Source organism: Telopea speciosissima, chromosome 9 (genome assembly GCF_018873765.1).
Source record: "Telopea speciosissima isolate NSW1024214 ecotype Mountain lineage chromosome 9, Tspe_v1, whole genome shotgun sequence".
Classification (NCBI taxonomy): domain Eukaryota; kingdom Viridiplantae; phylum Streptophyta; class Magnoliopsida; order Proteales; family Proteaceae; genus Telopea; species Telopea speciosissima.
This window is the reverse complement of record NC_057924.1, coordinates 10,743,549-10,761,593: the sequence shown is the minus strand read 5'-3', so window position 1 is coordinate 10,761,593 and position 18,045 is coordinate 10,743,549. Positions and strand designations below refer to the sequence as shown.

Here is an 18,045-nt window from a genome sequence, read left to right as displayed (position 1 = left end):
TAGGCCAAACTCTCGGACAGAAAACTGCTTCCCTAAAGTCTTTTACATCGACAACACATCAACACCCCTAAGTTAACTAGGGGAAGTGAATCTAGCTAACTTTAACACTTGTAGTATTTTTTTTTTTGGTAATGAACACTTGTAGTATTAATGTTAATAAAAGAGGAAAGATTTTTTCCAGTCATAATACCACCAACAAAGACCTTTCACAAGGGCAATTTAAATTTAGGGTGATTTCCTAATTTCAAGAAGAACTTCCAAACTTTCTTGAACTTAAAAAAAAATTGTGAGTGACAAAATAGGGATGAGATTAAGCAAAGGTTCCACTAACCATTTTGAATTAGGTCCTTAATCCTGTCAAACAAAGGGTTTTGAACCACACATTTAGATACCACAAAACCATCAATAGATGAAATCCAAGGATCTTTTCAAATAGATATTAGTGACCATCTCCAAATTTCCAATAAACCTATTTTCAAAGCAAAGACACAATTTTCTTAATACCATTCCACCTCCATGATCCATTCGCAGGGCAAAATGGTTGATCTAAAGAATCTTTGACCTAAAATACAAACCCTTAAGAACCTGAGACCTTAAAGCGTGCATTGAGAAAAATAAGTAACTGTCAAGCCAATTTGATGACTAAGAAATGATTATGAATAGAACTCGTTTTAAAACCTAAACCCCCAAGTTGCTTAAGTTAACAAATGGAGTTCCAAGATGGAGAAAGTAACTTCCTTTCACTTACCTCCTTATAAGTCTGATTCCTCTCCATAGACGTCACGTGATAGGCTACCACTTGTCTTATTTTTGTCATTTACAAAGAGAAAAGAGGTATTTATGAAAATAAAATTAACATGTGATTGGTTATGAGATATAGTACGTGTAGATGATAAGAACAAATTTTACAAGCACTAAAAATGGTAAAAGTTGTGAATAAGTAGATCCCAAGGACGAGGAAGCAAATATCGAGTTTCAGCGTATAATAAGTGGCCAAGAGGCAAATTAAAGATTTTTAAACTGAAGGGGAAAACGGTAAATTGATAAACTAAGCTGCGAAGTCGGCAGTCATCATTGACGAGTCTGATTTCTAAATTCATGGAGAAAGGAAAAAAAAAAACTACGATTTATAAGAGGTTTCTCTTTATAAATCCTTGCCATTAATCATATCTGATGTTGTAGCCGTACAAAGAACTTGGAATATATCGAATTTCTAAGGTTTCATTCTCTTGATTCTTCCCTTTCTAACGATCAGCAGTCCATCGGTTGCAGAGTTCGCTGTAAGTGATATGGTTTCTTCAACTTTTTCTAAGTGATTCTCTCTATGACATTTTATTCTTGCAGTTCAAACTGTAACATTTGAGGAATTATGTAGCTCAATATGTTCACTTGTGTTTGGAAAATTTTGTTTGAAATTGACGATGTCTTGAGAACTTGTGCGTTATGTAATCGATCCGATCTTTCTGTGATTACTCGTATATGGTTCTGTTTTGTGGAAATAGGGCCATGAGAAATCTAAAAGAAGTTGAGCAAAATTTTAGTTTTTAATTTTTTAATGGATAAAAGTTGGCAAATCTTCATTGTGATTCGTAAGGTTGGAAATCAGAAAACCTAGTAATTTTGTTCCCTTCTGATGGATTTTTTTTCTGTCAGATGTGTTTCCTCCATTTGGTTTTCTTTACAGTGACTTTTAAAGTGTACTTTCAGGGTAGTGAACACAGTGGTAACTTCCAATTGAGATCGTCCTCACTCTAACAAGATGCACATTTTCCGGATGGATGATGATCGCTTCTAAATTTTTTTCTTTTTTAACATCTTAAACCTTGACATGGTTAATGTATCTTGGAATGCCGAGTTTATCAATTCCATGCCACCTAATAGGGCTTGAACTGGTCACATATTCAATGCTCAAAATTATTTGCCAAATTCAATTAGGTTCACAGAATGTACTCAATTCCTTATGTTCATTTGTGCACAGAGCATCTGAAATCCTTAGGTTTTCAGATGTGATTCTGTTCACTGTGGCTTATAAAGACACTAGTTATTATACCCCTATAGTCTGATTATTGATCATGTATCTTTGCAAGCATTTAGTTATATGATTTGTGAGGAAGGCCGAATAGAGGGACTTAAACAATGAGCTTATGTGGTATAGATCTTTTGGCTTGTTCATTGAATTTAGGCTCTGGCTATTTTCTTGCTGGCTTAAGAGTCAAAGATAGATAAGAAGAGCTTAAATTGTTCATGGTAGTACTCAAATATTTTGGGCTGCTTGGCTTAATGCTATTTGTCTGTAGTTTTAATTGAGGCATAAAGAAGAATCTGATTAATACAGACAATGCATTCTGGCCAATCACAGGCTCAATTATGAATTGGTGGTTTCTTCTTTTATGGGAAGTCTGTGATTGGATTGGACCATCAGATAAACTGGCGATGATTGTTCCCTACTAATTTTAGTGGGATACATAAATAAGAGAAATCTTATCGCTTTTAAAATAGGTAATCCTGCTTTCTGCCTTTTTCTCTGAATAATATCAGAAGTTATCTTTACAAGCTAATTCTTTGTTATTTTATCCATATTTTTTTGTATATATTTTACCCAAAAACATTTATTATTTAGATTTAACAGGATTTTGTTGAACTTTTTGGATCCTTAAGAAGCTTGAACACCCTTTTGCAGGTCCTGACTTTGGATCGTCTCAGCAAGAAAAAATGATTGATATAAGTAAATTGGACCGGGGACAACTTACTCTCTTAGGATCTGGGGTCTGTGTGATGTTAACAATGCATTTTACTATACAGCTCCTATCCCAGCATCTTTTCTACTGGAAAAACCCAAAGGAACAAAAGGCCATACTGATCATCATCCTCATGGCCCCCATATATGCCCTTGACTCCTTTGTCGGTTTGCTAGATGTTCGGGGAAGCAAAACATTTTTCCTGTTCTTGGACTCTATTAAGGAATGCTATGAGGCTTTGGTAAGTCCGTTCCACTCAGTTGGGAAATTTAAACGTAAAAGTTTTGTTTGCTCATCATGTTGATAAGCTTCTCAAAATGTTACTTGCAGGTTATTGCCAAGTTTTTGGCTTTGATGTATAGTTACTTGAATATATCTATTAGCAAAAATATAGTTCCTGATGAAATTAAAGGAAGAGAGATGCACCATTCATTTCCAATGAACCTTTTCCAGGTGAGTAATCAGTTCTCTTGTTATTAGGTCTTATTATTTCATTAAAGAAAATATAAGTGGTCTCCTAAAGCCAGTAAAGTTTTACTCTGTTTGTCTGAATTTTAATTTAAATTGTGTGCTTCAATAAAACAGTAATGATTTAACTGAGTCATTGCAGACTGAGATGTGGAATGGTATGTAGAGGGTTTCAGTGTTTGCTTTGAAGTAGTTTCTTCTTATTTTTAGGATCTTTGATTCTTTTTTTTTTTTTGGTAAATGGGATCTTTGATTCATGCACACACAAACACATGCTTATAGTCTGAGAAGAGGCAGAGATTTCCTTAGTGTGTTATTTAATTTGGTCTTTGCTGTGGTAGGAACAGTGATCGAGAACTCGACCGAAACCCGTCGAAACCGTCGAGTTGTCTTGGTTTCGACAGGTTCCGAGACGAGTTGGACTGAAACTTTTAAAAATCTCTTAACTCGGCCTGGTTTCAACCATTTCGGTCTGGTTTCGACCGAACCCAACGGTTTCGATCAAAACCAGGTCGAAACGGTTGAAACCATGACCAAACAGTATGCTTTTTCCTTGGTTTTAGCTGAACTGAACATGATGCCAATACTTCACTAACCAAGCATCTTTACTTTTAAGTGCAGAACCATACTACATAGCCTTATCTTCTACTCCTACCTTCTTTTTCCCATTCAAACCAATGACAGCCTTATCTTCTAATCCTATCTTCTTCTCCTATTCCTTATTTTTGCATCTTCTTCTCCTTATTTATTTCTTTCTTTTAGTTAAAATTCCATTCTGGGTCAAAGTCGTCCATCCTTCCAAAGATTTTTGGTTCAAACGAAGAAAAGGATCTGATAAAGAAATATTTGGGAGAAATGAAGTTGTACTTGGTACTCCATTCGTTCTATTCTATTCTATTCCACAGTAATTATTCAAATTGTATGCTGTGCTGTTTTGTTGATTTTGCTTATTTTTTTGGGGTTCATAGATCTTGAAAATAGGATCATTTCAAGGAGGATAGCCGTTTTTATGGAGGCATCTCCTTGTATGACAAAAAGCTTCTCAGGTTGGCTGGGGAGATCAATAGAGAGTTTGACATTAAATTCCAACCTTGTGCTTTTCTTTTTCCAATCAGTAATGGACTATTAGACCAATTGGTCCCATAACATGTCATGGGATACGTATGTTGTGCATTCGGAGGAACGGCTTCGCAATCTTCAGTGGTACGCTGCTCATGGATTAGACTCACCAAGAAACTCCGCATGGAATTGAAGAGAGGCATCTTAATGTTTTATTTGGATTCAATGTATTATTCATGGTTCAAGTACTTTATAATTATGTGAACTAATTATAAATTTATAATACCACTTTAGTGTCTGTATTGTATCAGCGCGTACGTTAGTAAACTTGGGTCAATAACCACAAGTACCATTTTTTGGTGAATGTAATTCATGGATTGTGTTTAAAATGTGAAAAATAGGCAACCTGCAAAAAATCAGACCTAAAAAACTTTGTTTTGGGGTCGAAACCTTGGTTTCCTCATCAAGCGGAAAAAATCTCAGGTTTCGACCGAGATATGGTCGAAACCGAGACGAACTCGATTTCTAGCTGGTCGAAACCTTGTCGAAACCTGAGTTTTAGAACCTTGGGTAAGAATTAGTTTTAGACATCATTTATTTTAAAAAAAATCATTCCAACATTATAATATGGTTACTTTTATGATGTGTTTAGGAGCCCCCCCCCCCCTCACACACACACAACCCCCAACAAAGATGATGCAGTATCACTTGACCGGTTGGACCGGCATGATAGGCTTTGGAGACCCAAAACCGGACAGAACCGGTCCAGTGGATTTTGGTCCAACTAGGGTTGAAAGTAGTTAATTTATTTATTTTAAGTCTTTTATTTGTTTTAGGTTGAATATGTAAGAGTTAGAGTTTGAATTGCAAGTTGTTATTTTCAGTTTCAGAGTTAGAATGGGAGTCTAGTTATTTTTCTTTAATACTTGCATATGTAACCCAACATTGGATACAGGGAACTGAATAGAAGTTTATTGGGTTTACTCTGTGAGAGTGTGTGTGATCTCTTTCCCCTTCCCCTGCAACTTTCCCCTTCTCCCATCTGGCCCACCACCAATTTGGTTTCATGCCGGTCCAACCAGTCGAGTGATACTGCATCAAAAGGTTTTTCAACATACATGTATAATATCAAGAATATTTAGGAGTCTCCTGATTAGGGAGAAGAGGTCATAGAAAGTCCAGAAAATTGTTGTGAAGATAGGTCATTGATCTGGGAGAAAATTTTTATTTTCCTTAGGGTAAAAACCTTTAGTTTGTTTGGATTAGCATCATAGCCAGTGATCAAATTCATTTGTCATTTTTTCTTCCGCAGTTCGAAGGTTGGATTTTCTACTTTTCATGGTAGGCCTTCTTTTTCTTTTCTTTCCACCCCCACCCCTTTTTTTGAGGGTAGGGCTATGTTTTTGTGACTTTGTGTATGTGAACATAAATATGTCTACATGGTTTATTTGGTATTTTACAAGATATGTTTGTCAAGCAATTTTGTTTGACATGTCTGTAAAAATAATGTGCTTAACATAAAGCCGATGTTTATGACATTAATAAATGGTATGCTAGTGGTAATTGGAAACAAGAGACATCAGGTAACATGTGTCCAGTACAACCAAATGGCAGAAGAACATGGTTGTCCTTGTTTCATATGATGTAATTAACTAGGAAATCAATTGGCCCAGTTGAACTCTGCCAAGAAAGCAAACTTTATTATGAAAACTTAAGAGCATTCCAGCTGTAGAATTTGGTGAAATTTTTAGCATCTATTGGATCATAATGTGAATTTAGATTTTGTATTTCTTGCCCAAAACACCATGGAACACTGCTCAGGCCTTGTCAGCGAAGTAGTTAGCTTGTTGGAAGAAATGGATATATATTTGAAACATGTTTCTACAAATTGCAGCCACGGACCGTCCGTCTGGACCATAACACATTGAAGCTCCTCAAATACTGGACTTGGCAGTTTGTTGTCATTCGGCCTTTCTGCTCTGTGCTGATGATAACATTTCAGCTTCTTGGGTTTTACCCCGGTTGGGTCAGCTGGACATTCACTATCATTCTCAATCTTTCTGTTTCGTTGGCTCTGTATTCCCTCGTGCTCTTTTACCATGTGTTTGCAAAGGAGCTGCAACCCCACAAGCCCCTCTCTAAGTTCTTGTGCGTTAAAGGGATTGTATTCTTCTGCTTCTGGCAGGTAAATTCCACATATTAACTCCTCACAATTTCAAGAATTACTTTGTAAAAGCTTTTTGAGCACTTTGAAGCATCAAGTTCCTGAAAGAAACGGCTAGCCAAATGATTGGTGGTAAGAATCATGGTTACTGGTAAGGTGTATTTGCAGATCCATGCATGTCACAGCAAAAATCAACCAATAAATGGCACGTAGGGGGGGGGTGTGGGGGAGGTTGCTTCTGTCCTCCCATCCTTTGACTCATCTTTCTTCTTCTGAAAATGGAGTTTTTCCATCACTTGTATTCACAGATGGCTTTCTTTGACTACTTGTAGGGAGTTGTGCTTAATGTCCTAGCCGCATCGGGCATCATCCAATCTCATCATTACTGGTTAGATGTAGAGCAAATTGAGCAAGCCCTACAAAACGTATTGGTGTGCCTGGAGATGGTTGTGTTTTCAGTTCTCCAGCAGTATGCTTTCCATTTTGCACCTTACAGTGGAGACGTGGCATCTAAGATGCGAAACAAGAAATATGAATAAATTTTGAACTGATCAATGTAGTTTGGAGGTTAATACATATACAGTATTGTTTTTAAGAGGTTGCTTGTATCTGTAATATTGTCGATATTGGTGGTTTAACAATGACATCCACTTCATTCAGTCCAATGTGGCCATTTTGAACTATAGTTATCCATCTTCGACACACCTGGGGGAGGGGTTGATGGGGTGGATTACTCAACTAGAACTTCAATATTAAATAGCAACTAGTCCATTTTTGTACTAGTTATATAGTTCTGTGTTTTTACTCAGTGGTCCTGAATCTTTCATGGTTATTTGTTTAGATTTTCACGTACACAAGTTGGTGATTCGGTTATCCATATAGAATGAATTCCTTATTTGCTGGTGATGTGACAATGTGATTGAATTCTTGTATCATCATTCACTTCTACTTCCTATTATTGTATAGGGTCGAAACGATTTGGATTGGAATTGGTCGAGGGTGATCCCGATCCTGACCAATCTGGCTCACGTTGATCCCCTTATGAAAACTAAGGTTAGTACATATTTGGGTCGATTCTTATTCCTCATTGATCTCTGAATTAATTTGGATCTCAATTGTGGATTTTTAAACCCTGGTCAGAATTATATTTTCCCATGTCAATTTGACAATACTGACTCTCATGTTGAGGTGATTCCTTTTTTATCATGAATGAAGGGGAACTTGGTTCTAAGTTAGACTCTTCGCCCATGCAAATGTTTTTTCTTCTCTTTCCACGTCTGGATCCCAATTTGATGAAAAATTGGAAGCGCAAATAGAGAGTTGGGAGCTCCCCTCGTCTGAAACCACAAAATGAAATAGTCCATCAAAAAAGTGTTGCGTCACAGACCACATCGGTTGTGCCTTAGTAATGGAATGTCCATGTTAGTGGCTATCAATTTTCACATGATATGATACGTTTTAAGCCATGCGACAAACCTTAGTCAAAGCAGACAATATCTTGACTTGTGGGATCCATCGTTAACTGTGACACTTAATTGGTATCAGAGCTAGAGTGTGGAGGAATGTTATTGGTATGTGTATATAAGACGTCTTAAAGTCATGCAGAAACCTTAGCTAAAGCGGGCAATACCCTAACATGTAGGGTCTGGGGACTGTGCCAATCCCAAAAGGTTAACTGACTTTTAGGACTTTTAGTTCAAATGGAGTTTTTTTTTTTGATGAAATTGTAAAAGCACAAACCACACAACAATCCCAAAAGGAGTTGGTCGTAAAATAAAGTGTCTGAACACACACACACACACACTCTCTCTCTAAGAATTTTTTTCAAAGCATTTGATTGGATCAAAATCTTGTTGTGGCCAAATTGGAGCCTAATGTTCATTGCTTAGAACTGGTTGTATTTATTTGTTGAGTGTATCTAGTTGTAACCAAAATGGTGATTTGAGAAATTATAACATTATTTTGATTGCCCCTCTAGAAGTTCTTTAAGCTAAAGGTAAAAAGGTTTTCAAAATAATTTAAAAATAGTTTACTCTTTTTTTTGATAAACACACACTTTATTGACGGGGGGGAACCAAGTTCCAATAGTGTCAGCATACAAGAAATTAGAAATAGAGGGGGAGGTGGGGAAAACCAAATATGAGAATCCTGAGAGTGAGAAGCCATAGTGGCCAACGAATCGGTAACAGAATTACCCTCTCTAAGCACATGGTGGAAAGAAATATTGTCAAAATGAGGAAGGAGATGGAAGCAGTCATTCACAATATGTGCTATTCTCCATGGGATGGCGAATGATTCCCTGTTCATAAGTTTCACCAGAAAAAGATTATCGCTCTCAATAATAACTTGCTTGACCTCCATGGAGATAGCCAGGATCAAAGCTCCCCTCAACGCTAAAGCTTCTGCTACTACTGCATGGTTCCACCCAATGCCAATAGAAAAAGCCAAAATAAAAGCCGATGCCGTGTTGCGACAAGCTCCTCCTATGCCCACTGAACCTGAATTTCCAAGGCTAGAGCCGACTACATTGAACTTCAAAACATTATGAGGTGGGGGGGACCCATCTAATCGATCTACTCTCCCTTGTCGTCCCAACATTGAAGTGTTTGAGCATGTCCCTTGCAGCCGAGGTTGCCCGAAGTGCAATTAACCTTGGATTGAACTGATCCTTAGAATAGATCCAATTCCAGTAACTTACCCATATGTTCCACACTACACTGCAGCAATATGCTCGCAACAGAACTGCATTCCTGTGATGGGATTGTTGACCTGTAACAAAAGAAGATATAAGAGAAAGTATGGAGTGTTGATACCAAACACTCTCCAATCCGGATTGACCCCAGACCTCCTTGGCCCAAATGCAATCGATAAAAAGATGCTGAGCAGACTGAGAAGCGCTGTGACATAGTGCACACAGAGGGTTAACAACTATACCCCTATCCAACAGAAGAGGAGGTAAAGGAAGTTTCTGGTGTAGTATCTTCCACAGTAAATGAAGGACCTTAGGGGGAGAGGGAAGATGCCAAATTCTCTGCCAAGGGAATGTTTGGTGCTCCTGCCATCCTAAGATTGCAAGATTATAGGCTGATGCTACTGAGAAGGTACCATTTGATGTTGGGGCCCATATAAACTTGTCCGTCTCTAAAAAGATAGGAATAACTATTGAGATGATCCGATACGCAATATTTGGAGGCCACCATTGAAATATTAAGTCTCTTTTCCAAATTCCCTGAGTAGAATCAATGAGCTTAGCTACCCTGCATGGGGCTTCCCTAGGGAGAGGACATGGAGCGGCCGATGGTCGAACTGCTGGTATCCAGTAATCAGTCCAGGGATTGATATCTAATCCATTACCAAGTTGAAAGAAGAGACCCTGCCGAAGGAGGATCCCTCCCAAAACAAATGGATTTCCACCCCCAAGAAGCGGTTGAAGGACACCCGGCATCAAGAAAGGAAGAGTTAGGAAAATACTTACTCTTCATCATTCTCCCCCACAAGGATCGCTGTGGAATCAAAAGTTCCCAGGCCTTCTTCGCCAATAGTGCTTGATTCATAAAGTTGGACTGCTTAATATTCAGGCCTCCTAGCCTTTTGGGCTTGCAGATCGTATTCCATGAAATGGTTGGAACTAAACTCTTACTACCATTAGACCAAAAAAATATTCTGCTCGCAGCATCAAGGTCCTTATGAATGGATGCCGGAACTTTAAAGCACAACATCGTGTACAGAGGCATGGATGACAGAGTGGATTGGATCAGAATCACTTTCCCGGTCGGGCTAAGGTATTGGGACTTCCATCGGGTTAATCTCTGATTAACTCTGTCCAACAGATTTGAACAGTGGTTTTTGGAAAATTTTCCCCCTACATAAGGAATGCCAAGGTAGATATCATGGGCAGACGTAGGACACACCTGAAAGAATTCTCTTAACTGCCTTTTCACTGTTGCATCCACATTAGGGCTAAAGTGAGCTCTAGTTTTGTTTACAATAATCGCCTGCCCTGAATGGTTGCAATAGTCTTGAAGTGTGTCATTCAGATTTCTAACCTCCGTCATTGTCGCCTCCCCGAAGAGAATGAGATCGTCAACAAAGGCCATATGAGAGATGCTCTCCGCATTCCTACTGACTTTTATTCCACGTATTCTCCTATCTTGTAAGACGATACCAAGTTTTGTAGAGAGAACTTCCGCACACAAAACAAAAAGATAAGAAGATAGAGGATCCCCTTGCTTAAGCCCTCTAGACGGACGAAAGAACGGAAGTGGAGAGCCATTCAATAAAATTCCCATTTGAGTGGTCTCCACACAAAACATTACCCTCTGCACCCAGTTGCTATCAAAGCTGAAGCTAATAAGAGTACTTCTGAGGAAAGACCACTCCAATCTGTCATAGGCCTTGTTCATGTCGATCTTCAACGAAAAATAGCACTTTCGTCCCCTTCTAGTCTTCTGAATCTTGTGCATTAATTCATGGCAGATGAGAACGTTATCCTGTATATGCCTGCCCTTGATGAACCCATTTTGATTGAAGGAAATGATCTTGTTCAAGATAGGACCTAAACGGGAAACAATGATTTTGGAAATGATCTTATAAGCAAAATTGCAAAGGCTAATCGGCCTATACTCTTGAATTGATGTTGGATGATCAACCTTGGGTATTAATGAAATATATGTTTGATTCAGCTGCAGAGAGAAGGTTCCAGTACTAAAAAAGGCCTTGACACAATTGACGACATCCTTCCCTACCACCCCCCAAGAATTGTGATAAAACATTCCAGAATAACCATCAGGTCCTGGAGATTTATTGGCAGGCATTGACCTCACGACCTTCTCGATCTCAGCATCAGTCACAGGTTTGCAAAGAGAGAGATTATCTGCTTCTGAAACTCTCCCCCTAATAGGCTGAAAATAATCATCATTTTGTTGCAAATTTTGAGAGGTGTAGAGATTCATGTAAAAAGTTGTGAGCTCCCTGCCAATATCCTCTTCCTCAGTAAAAGTCACCCCATGCGCATTTATGAAATTAATCCTGTTCCTGGCACGTCTCTTAAGCGTTGTAAGGTGGAAAAACTTTGTGTTATCTTATCTTGCATGATTTTCGAGTATTCCTGTGAAATGATAGGATTTTACTTTGCTTGAAAGAAGAGGTGTGTTGTATTAAAAGGGAAAAAAAATAATATATATTTCACCACATTTGGTTACCCTAAGATTATTCTATCCTCCGTGGCAGTGCACCACACTAGAGAATCCAACCATACACCTAACATTTGAGAAGATAAAAAGACGCAACTACCCATGTTTTAATGGTTGGATTCTCAAGTGTGTTGCACTGGACAGTGCACCACACTTGAAAGGATAAAAATTCCTATTACCACTCATAGATATGTGTGAAGGTCAGTATCGCAAAGATCACGTGTGCCTCTAAACCTCTCAAACATGATTCGTAATCTCAGATTAGATCGATCGATATTGACTGGATCAGATTGGTATCAGCCAAGACTCATCCCGGATACCGATCCACTTAAAAACCAAGGATAATTGCATCAAAATCGACCTAATTCTAAGCGATAACCGATCTGATACCAATCCCAATCCGATACAACTGTCTCCACAGTCCACAATGCGCATGGAGATTTGTATGGTTGAAGGGTTAAAAGGCGTTAATTGTCAAGTTCCAAATCCCTAAGTACTGCTAGTACTACTTAATACCTGGAGATTATTAAGGAGGTAATAGTTTTGTATATATAGAGAGAGATAGAGCACCTGGGTAACCCTTCGGCTCTCCCTGTAATTACTGTCTAACTAACTGCCCCAACCCCCCTTTTCTTCAGCCTTAATCAATGCAGATAACGCTTTATTCGATAATTAAAAAAACTCCCACGTCACCTTCCCCACCCCTGGCCCTACTTCCCACGATTCAGAGAGCTCTCTTCCCTATAAGCAGAAAGTAGAAAATCTCCATTTATTACTCTTTCTATTCTCTCTATTTCTCTCATTATATACTGTAATAGAATTGGGTGGGTGGAAGAGGATAGCTAAAAAAACATAAAAACGGACAATTTTTCTTCCTATTGGCTTTTTAAAGGGACTAATCAAGATTACTCTGCTCTTTTCATACTTCTATTATATGTACAAAATTTCCCAATTTTAGTTGTTCTCAACAACCCCTCTTCTTCTTCTTCTTCCACCAAAAAAAAATTTGAAAAACTACCCTCTTCTTGGAGGTTGTGTTTGACCCCAGAACTTACAATTTATATACGCCATTGCTTTAAGGGTACCTTTACTTCTAAAGTAGGGAAGAGCAAATCAGAAGTCTTTAACCTTCCTGGGGTTATTTGAATAAAATGGTAGGGGTACCCTGGGAACACTGCTATACTGCATGCAAGATATAGAACTAATAAGTACAACATTTTTTTCCCCAGAAACTTGAAAAATGGCAAAATATCACCAGAATCAGAGCCCTGGCTGACACTATTCCCAGACTTTCTTCCACCTTGCTCCCTCCTCCTGCTTCCACGTTGCCCATGTGGGTCCTATTGTGGACAGATTAGACTCTAAACACACACACACACAGATTTCTTAGTTCTTTTAGATGACGATGATGAATTAGGAACAGCTAGCAGCCTAGCAAGTGCAGGTGTGCAACCGTGAAAGGGAGATATACTAATAAGGAAGGGATGAGACCCATTTTATTTTCCTTATTGCTTGACAAAGACTTGTCATACTTTTCTTCCTTTCTCCTTCCTAAACCTTCCTGACACGTTGAAGGGCAGTGACTTCTTGTGCTTTCCTCTACCCTTTCTTCTTTTTCTTCTTCTTATTCTTCTTATTCGTGTTGCTTGAGACAGAGAGAGAGAGAGAGACACAGAGATGGCTTTGATGGGGGGTTCGTCGAAAGGGTATGGACATAGCAATAGCAGTGGAAACAGGGGAAGGGCGTATGGGATGCTTCTACTGTTAGCGTTTGGGGCGGCAGTGTTTGGGGTTATGCTTCTCCACAAGCTTAGGGAGAGACGAGTCTTTGACCTCCTCCTCAAAGACAAGGACCGTGAGCTCCTCTCCCTTCAGTTCCTCCTCCAGGTATTCATGTCATACATATGATCTCCATCTTATCATATACTCTCTCTGTTTGTGTGTTTGTGTGACAGATTTCATATTCTTGTTTGCATGACATCTTGATCTTTCTAATGTGGGATTGTTCACCATAGTCAATGCTACTAATAAAATTTTATTGATGGATAATTTGATCAAAAATTTTCCAGCAGAAAAGAACTACTTAGCTTAGTCAGTAGAATTAAGAAAGAAATCTAACCCTTTACATCACGACAATGACCCTTTAATCATTCCTTCTTTTGTCTAGTTGCAAATCTGAGAAAATGAGCCCTTCACTGGGGAGCTGTTGCTGTAATTTGGGCATGCTCAGGCAGAGCAAGTAGAGGCCTTGGTTCAGCCTGCAACTTTATAGCCCAATCCCTTAAACTGGGTTTGCCAGGTGGGCTACGAGAGCAAATCAGAAAAAAATTGAGTCACCAAGGAATTCTCCATGCATGTGGCTGCCTGGCCATGAATTCTATTACTCACTATTTATCTCCCATTGTATTTAAGCTGTCAAAATTTTGAATTAAAAAAACTCAAAAGCCCAAAGGGTGTTGGTCTGGGTTGAATTATTCACACAAGTGTAGGGTGGTGTGATGAAGAGGCAGAGAGAACCCTTTCGTACTGCAAGCTAAGGTGGCTTGGAAGATTACATGGTGATGAGGTTTTCTTTCAGCAGGTCTACCTGGGAAACCATTGCAGGAAAGGTTTTGTGGATGACCCTAATGCATAATTGTATGCTTTATTGTAACTATTAATGTATAATCTTTCTCCTTTTCCATTAGTTTTTGTAGGCACCTGTTTATTACTGGTTCTCCATTTTGTGCAATAAAGCTTAATTCTGCTTCTTTATGCAGAAGGAAAGAGTTACAACAAAAGAAGTGAAAAGAAAAATGGAAGAAGTGAAAACAAAGATAAACTCTCTTAGGACCCAAAAGACACAACTCAACAACAGGATTGCGGATATGCAGTCCATGACATCTTCCCTTAAACAGGAGCACAGAGCATTGGAATCAGCACTTGAAAAAATGCAGAATGAGAACAATATTCTAAGAGAGAAAGATATTAGCTCAGCCAAGGAGAATCCTGAGATAGTTGCTCTAAAAGAACTTTTGAAGCAGAAGGAAGCTGAAATTAAAGAAATGAAGGACCGTCTCGAGACACCTACCAAAATCTGGTCAGTAAGTGCTGACGACCCGTCAAACCCACCAGTAAATTTGACTACAACAGGGACTACAGTAGAGGAGAATGAAAATGAGGTCGGTAAGAGTAAAAAGGCGAATTTCACTGCTGAATACCAGCAACTGCAAGAGTTGAATGTGAAAGATGGACAGAATTCAACTAGTAGACATGAAGCTGAAAATGGAACTGGAATAGAAGGTAAGAATCAGACTGTAATTCCTAGAGAAGAGCAGTTGCAGACATGGGACAATAATCCAGTTGGTGAAAATACAACACAGAGAGGTGCCTCAATGCAGGATTCTACACAGAGAGGTGACAATGGTGAAAATAATGCAGATGACCATCAAGGAGAGGGACAAATTGGAGATGGGGGTTCAGAGAAGCCTGAGGTTCCTCAAGAAGACAGGGATCCCAAAGGAAGGAACCAGAGTAACGGGAATGAACGAAATATGGATGAAAAGTCTCATGATGATGAACTTTTGAAAACTGGAGATGCAGAAGTTATAGATGAGGATCATGGTGCCATTAGAAATGGGGAAATACTAAAACTCAAAAGTCCTGCAGAAGTTATAGATGAGGACCATGGTGCCATTAGAAATGGGGAAATACAAAAACCCAAGAATCCTCAAGATAGTGATGGTCGGGAACTCGGTATGAATTCAAAGGGTGAGATAAAGTTGGAAGTGCATTCTGATGTCTCTCAAATTGATTTAACTTCTAGAACAAGAGGCAGGTCTAGAAGTAAGAAGGGACAAAGGAGACGACGAATGATATCTGGGGAGAGGGAATTAGAGAAGAGTGGAAACTCTAAGGAGGCTTTGGGAGATGAACATGATCAAGAAAATGCTGTTATGAGGGAAGGACAGGGAGAAGGGCACTCAGAAATGCATGACAAGTCCAAAAATGAAGTCTTGGGAATAACAACCAACACTGACAACCAAGTGGTGTCATCGGAGGATGGAGAAGGAGCTGTTTCTAATACTAGAAGGTTGGAAATGCCCATGCATTATGGAGATGTTGAAGGTTTGGTTGGGAAACATGGGCTGAGGGAATCTTCAGATAGTGAGTTGCTGAAGTCCCATAATCTTCAACATGATGAAGATTCAGAAAGTACTTATACAGCTAATCGAGTTGGGAAAGAACAGGAAATTTCTCATCTGAAGCTACAGGATTCTGAAGATGGAGATGGGTTGACAACAGACAGCATCAAGAGTGAGACCAGCCAACTTGCTGATGATGCCTTTGAACAGAAATTGGATGTTGAAAGACTGCAAGAAGATCAAGAAGCCATTGAACAGAAATTGGATGGCGGAAGACTGCAAGAAGAGCAAGAAGCCAGGGCTGTCGAAAAACTAGTGGATAGAGATACCACTGGAAAAGGAAAAGGAAAGGATGCCAATAGAAATGAGGAGGCAGAGAATATGGAGGTTGATGGTGCTGGAGAGCAAACTACAGAGACAGAAGATGACATCCCCGGCATTCTTGATCTTGAGTTAGACGATATAGAACAACACCGCGGTGAGGGTAACACTGAGGATGAAGAGTTCTAGATTTCTAGTTTGTACTTGTAGAAGCGCTTCCAGTTTCAATTTCATGTTGGTATAGCTCAGTTATGTGCAGAGGAAGAAAGCTTTAAATCTTTAATGTCACATTGCTTGTTGAGAGTCATGGTTTTTAAGTATCGGGTTATGGGTGTAGCACCCTTTGATCAGTGTTCTGCCATTTCCATATCATGATCGCTGGTTGCTAATCTGAGATTTACTTCAAGTTACCTTTGTACGAGTTCTATTAGCTAGAGAATATGCTAATAACATTATCTCTCTTATGTTTAACAAAAAAATAAAATTAAACTTGGACAGTGGAAGGTTCCCTCTTGTCTCAAACGAGTGATCTGCCCTTGTTAAATCTATTTCGAATTCTACACTGATGTTTTGGATGTCTTGTTTTAAATTTCCTATTAGAGTATTAGACTGATAATGCAAAAGTTAGGGGATCTGGGTTTTCGCGGGTGTGTTCTTTAATATGCTTCACTAGTTAAGCTTGCATGGAGATTGCCAACCTAGTCTTAGGAATTATAGTCACAAATTATGAAGGATAGGTATTTTCCAAATGCATGTCTTCTTGATCCTGTTACTTCGAAAAAAAAAGGGCTCTCTATATGGAATGGGGTTGTTTGGATCCTCCCTATTTTGAAAACGATGGTGTGCTTGAGAGTGGGTGAGGACTCAGCTTTGTCCATTTGGAATAACCCTTGGGTAACTACCATTCAGGATTGCTGAACCTTTTAGTTAGATCTCTATAGAAAGAGGGAAAGAAATAGGAAATGATGGATCGAATCCTGCCATTCCAAAGGGTACTTGAAAGCTCGGAATCGAAAGGGAGGAATTCGATTTGCCGCTTCTCTTCTTTTGTATGATTGAAAAGTGTATGTATAGCGAGCTGTACAAATACCCCTTTTGGTCGAGGAAAGTGCTTTCACTTAATAAAATTCTACAACATTGCAATAGTGGTGGTGGGTTGAATCAAGTGCATGAGATAATTTGGAGAGGGCAATGGAGTTATGGCTTAATCTTCTCTGTTTTCCCATCTCACATTTCTCAAGCTATAGTTAAGATACCGATTGTTGTGCAACACAGGTTAATTGAATGGGTTTGTCCTTTTTCTCAATAGGGTGGTTTGTCAACTCATTGTGCTGTGAATTTTTCATTCGAAGAAAATTTGGGGTTTAGATTCTCTTAGGGTCGAAGACAGTTTTGGCATGTTTTGTGGAAGCTCCATATTCATTTTAGGTTTAAAATCAGTTTTTGGAAAACTTTATTTGGTGGTGTTGCTATTGGGGACAAGTACAGTTTTCTCCTTATTTACCTTGTCTATCCATAGTGTAAAAAGAACATTGAAACTATTTGGCATCTGTTTCTTTTATGTCCAATTTCTAAATGGGTTTCGTTTAGCGGACCATTAGGTTTGCATATAGAGTATCTTTGAGCTTCTTTAATTCTTGATCTATTTGATTCCATTTCTTGTGCCCCATATATGTTAAAATCGGACAGAATCAGTTTGTTTCCTCTCTATTGCTACAACCACTATTTACTCTATTTGGATTTTTAGAAATAAATGTGTTGTTTAAGCATTCTTACTTCTCCCCTATATAAGTTGTTCGAATCATTAATAGACGCTTGGTTGATTTAGAATGTCTTGCAATATCGTATTCTGATGCTATTCCTTATTCTGTGGGGGCATATGTCTTTACTTGAATACATGGCCATTCCATCTGTGTATATTTTGTTTGATCCTTGCACTTCTACTTCTAATTGGGCAAAAGTTGTTTTTTTTACTTCCA

The 18,045-nt window shown here is 38.8% G+C and overlaps 2 protein-coding genes across 4 annotated transcripts; both read left to right on the top strand.

Annotated features, from left to right (window-relative positions):
• Positions 1-1,185: 1,185 nt before the first annotated feature.
• Positions 1,186-7,112, top strand: LOC122640629 (transmembrane protein 184C). Of its 2 annotated transcripts, none has more exons than XM_043833841.1 (5): positions 1,186-1,312; positions 2,681-2,979; positions 3,069-3,191; positions 6,160-6,450; positions 6,762-7,112. In XM_043833841.1, exons 2-5 carry the CDS (start codon positions 2,713-2,715, stop codon positions 6,966-6,968), a joined length of 888 nt encoding a protein of 295 aa, XP_043689776.1. In that variant the 5' UTR covers positions 1,186-1,312; positions 2,681-2,712; the 3' UTR covers positions 6,969-7,112. The 2 variants fall into 2 exon arrangements, with proteins under 2 accessions (XP_043689776.1, XP_043689777.1); XM_043833842.1 differs by having other exon boundaries at positions 1,247-1,280.
• Positions 7,113-13,290: 6,178 nt separating this feature from the next.
• Positions 13,291-16,325, top strand: LOC122640244 (trichohyalin-like). Of its 2 annotated transcripts, XM_043833393.1 has the most exons (3): positions 13,291-13,508; positions 14,381-15,902; positions 15,948-16,325. In XM_043833393.1, the coding sequence occupies exons 1-3, from the start codon at positions 13,299-13,301 to the stop codon at positions 16,253-16,255; spliced, it is 2,040 nt and encodes a 679-aa protein (XP_043689328.1). In that variant the 5' UTR covers positions 13,291-13,298; the 3' UTR covers positions 16,256-16,325. The 2 variants fall into 2 exon arrangements, with proteins under 2 accessions (XP_043689328.1, XP_043689327.1); XM_043833392.1 differs by having other exon boundaries at positions 14,381-16,323.
• Positions 16,326-18,045: the final 1,720 nt, after the last annotated feature.

Excerpts from the sequence above, each read along its gene's own strand:
- LOC122640629 (XM_043833841.1), top strand. The coding sequence starts at position 2,713 with ATGATTGATATAAGTAAATTGGACCGGGGACAACTTACTCTCTTAGGA. Across the intron at positions 2,980-3,068 it reads AGGAATGCTATGAGGCTTTG|GTTATTGCCAAGTTTTTGGC; the intron begins GTAAGTCCGTTC and ends TGTTACTTGCAG. Across the intron at positions 3,192-6,159 it reads TTCCAATGAACCTTTTCCAG|CCACGGACCGTCCGTCTGGA; the intron begins GTGAGTAATCAG and ends TACAAATTGCAG.
- LOC122640244 (XM_043833392.1), top strand. The coding sequence starts at position 13,299 with ATGGCTTTGATGGGGGGTTCGTCGAAAGGGTATGGACATAGCAATAGC. Across the intron at positions 13,509-14,380 it reads CCCTTCAGTTCCTCCTCCAG|AAGGAAAGAGTTACAACAAA; the intron begins GTATTCATGTCA and ends TTCTTTATGCAG.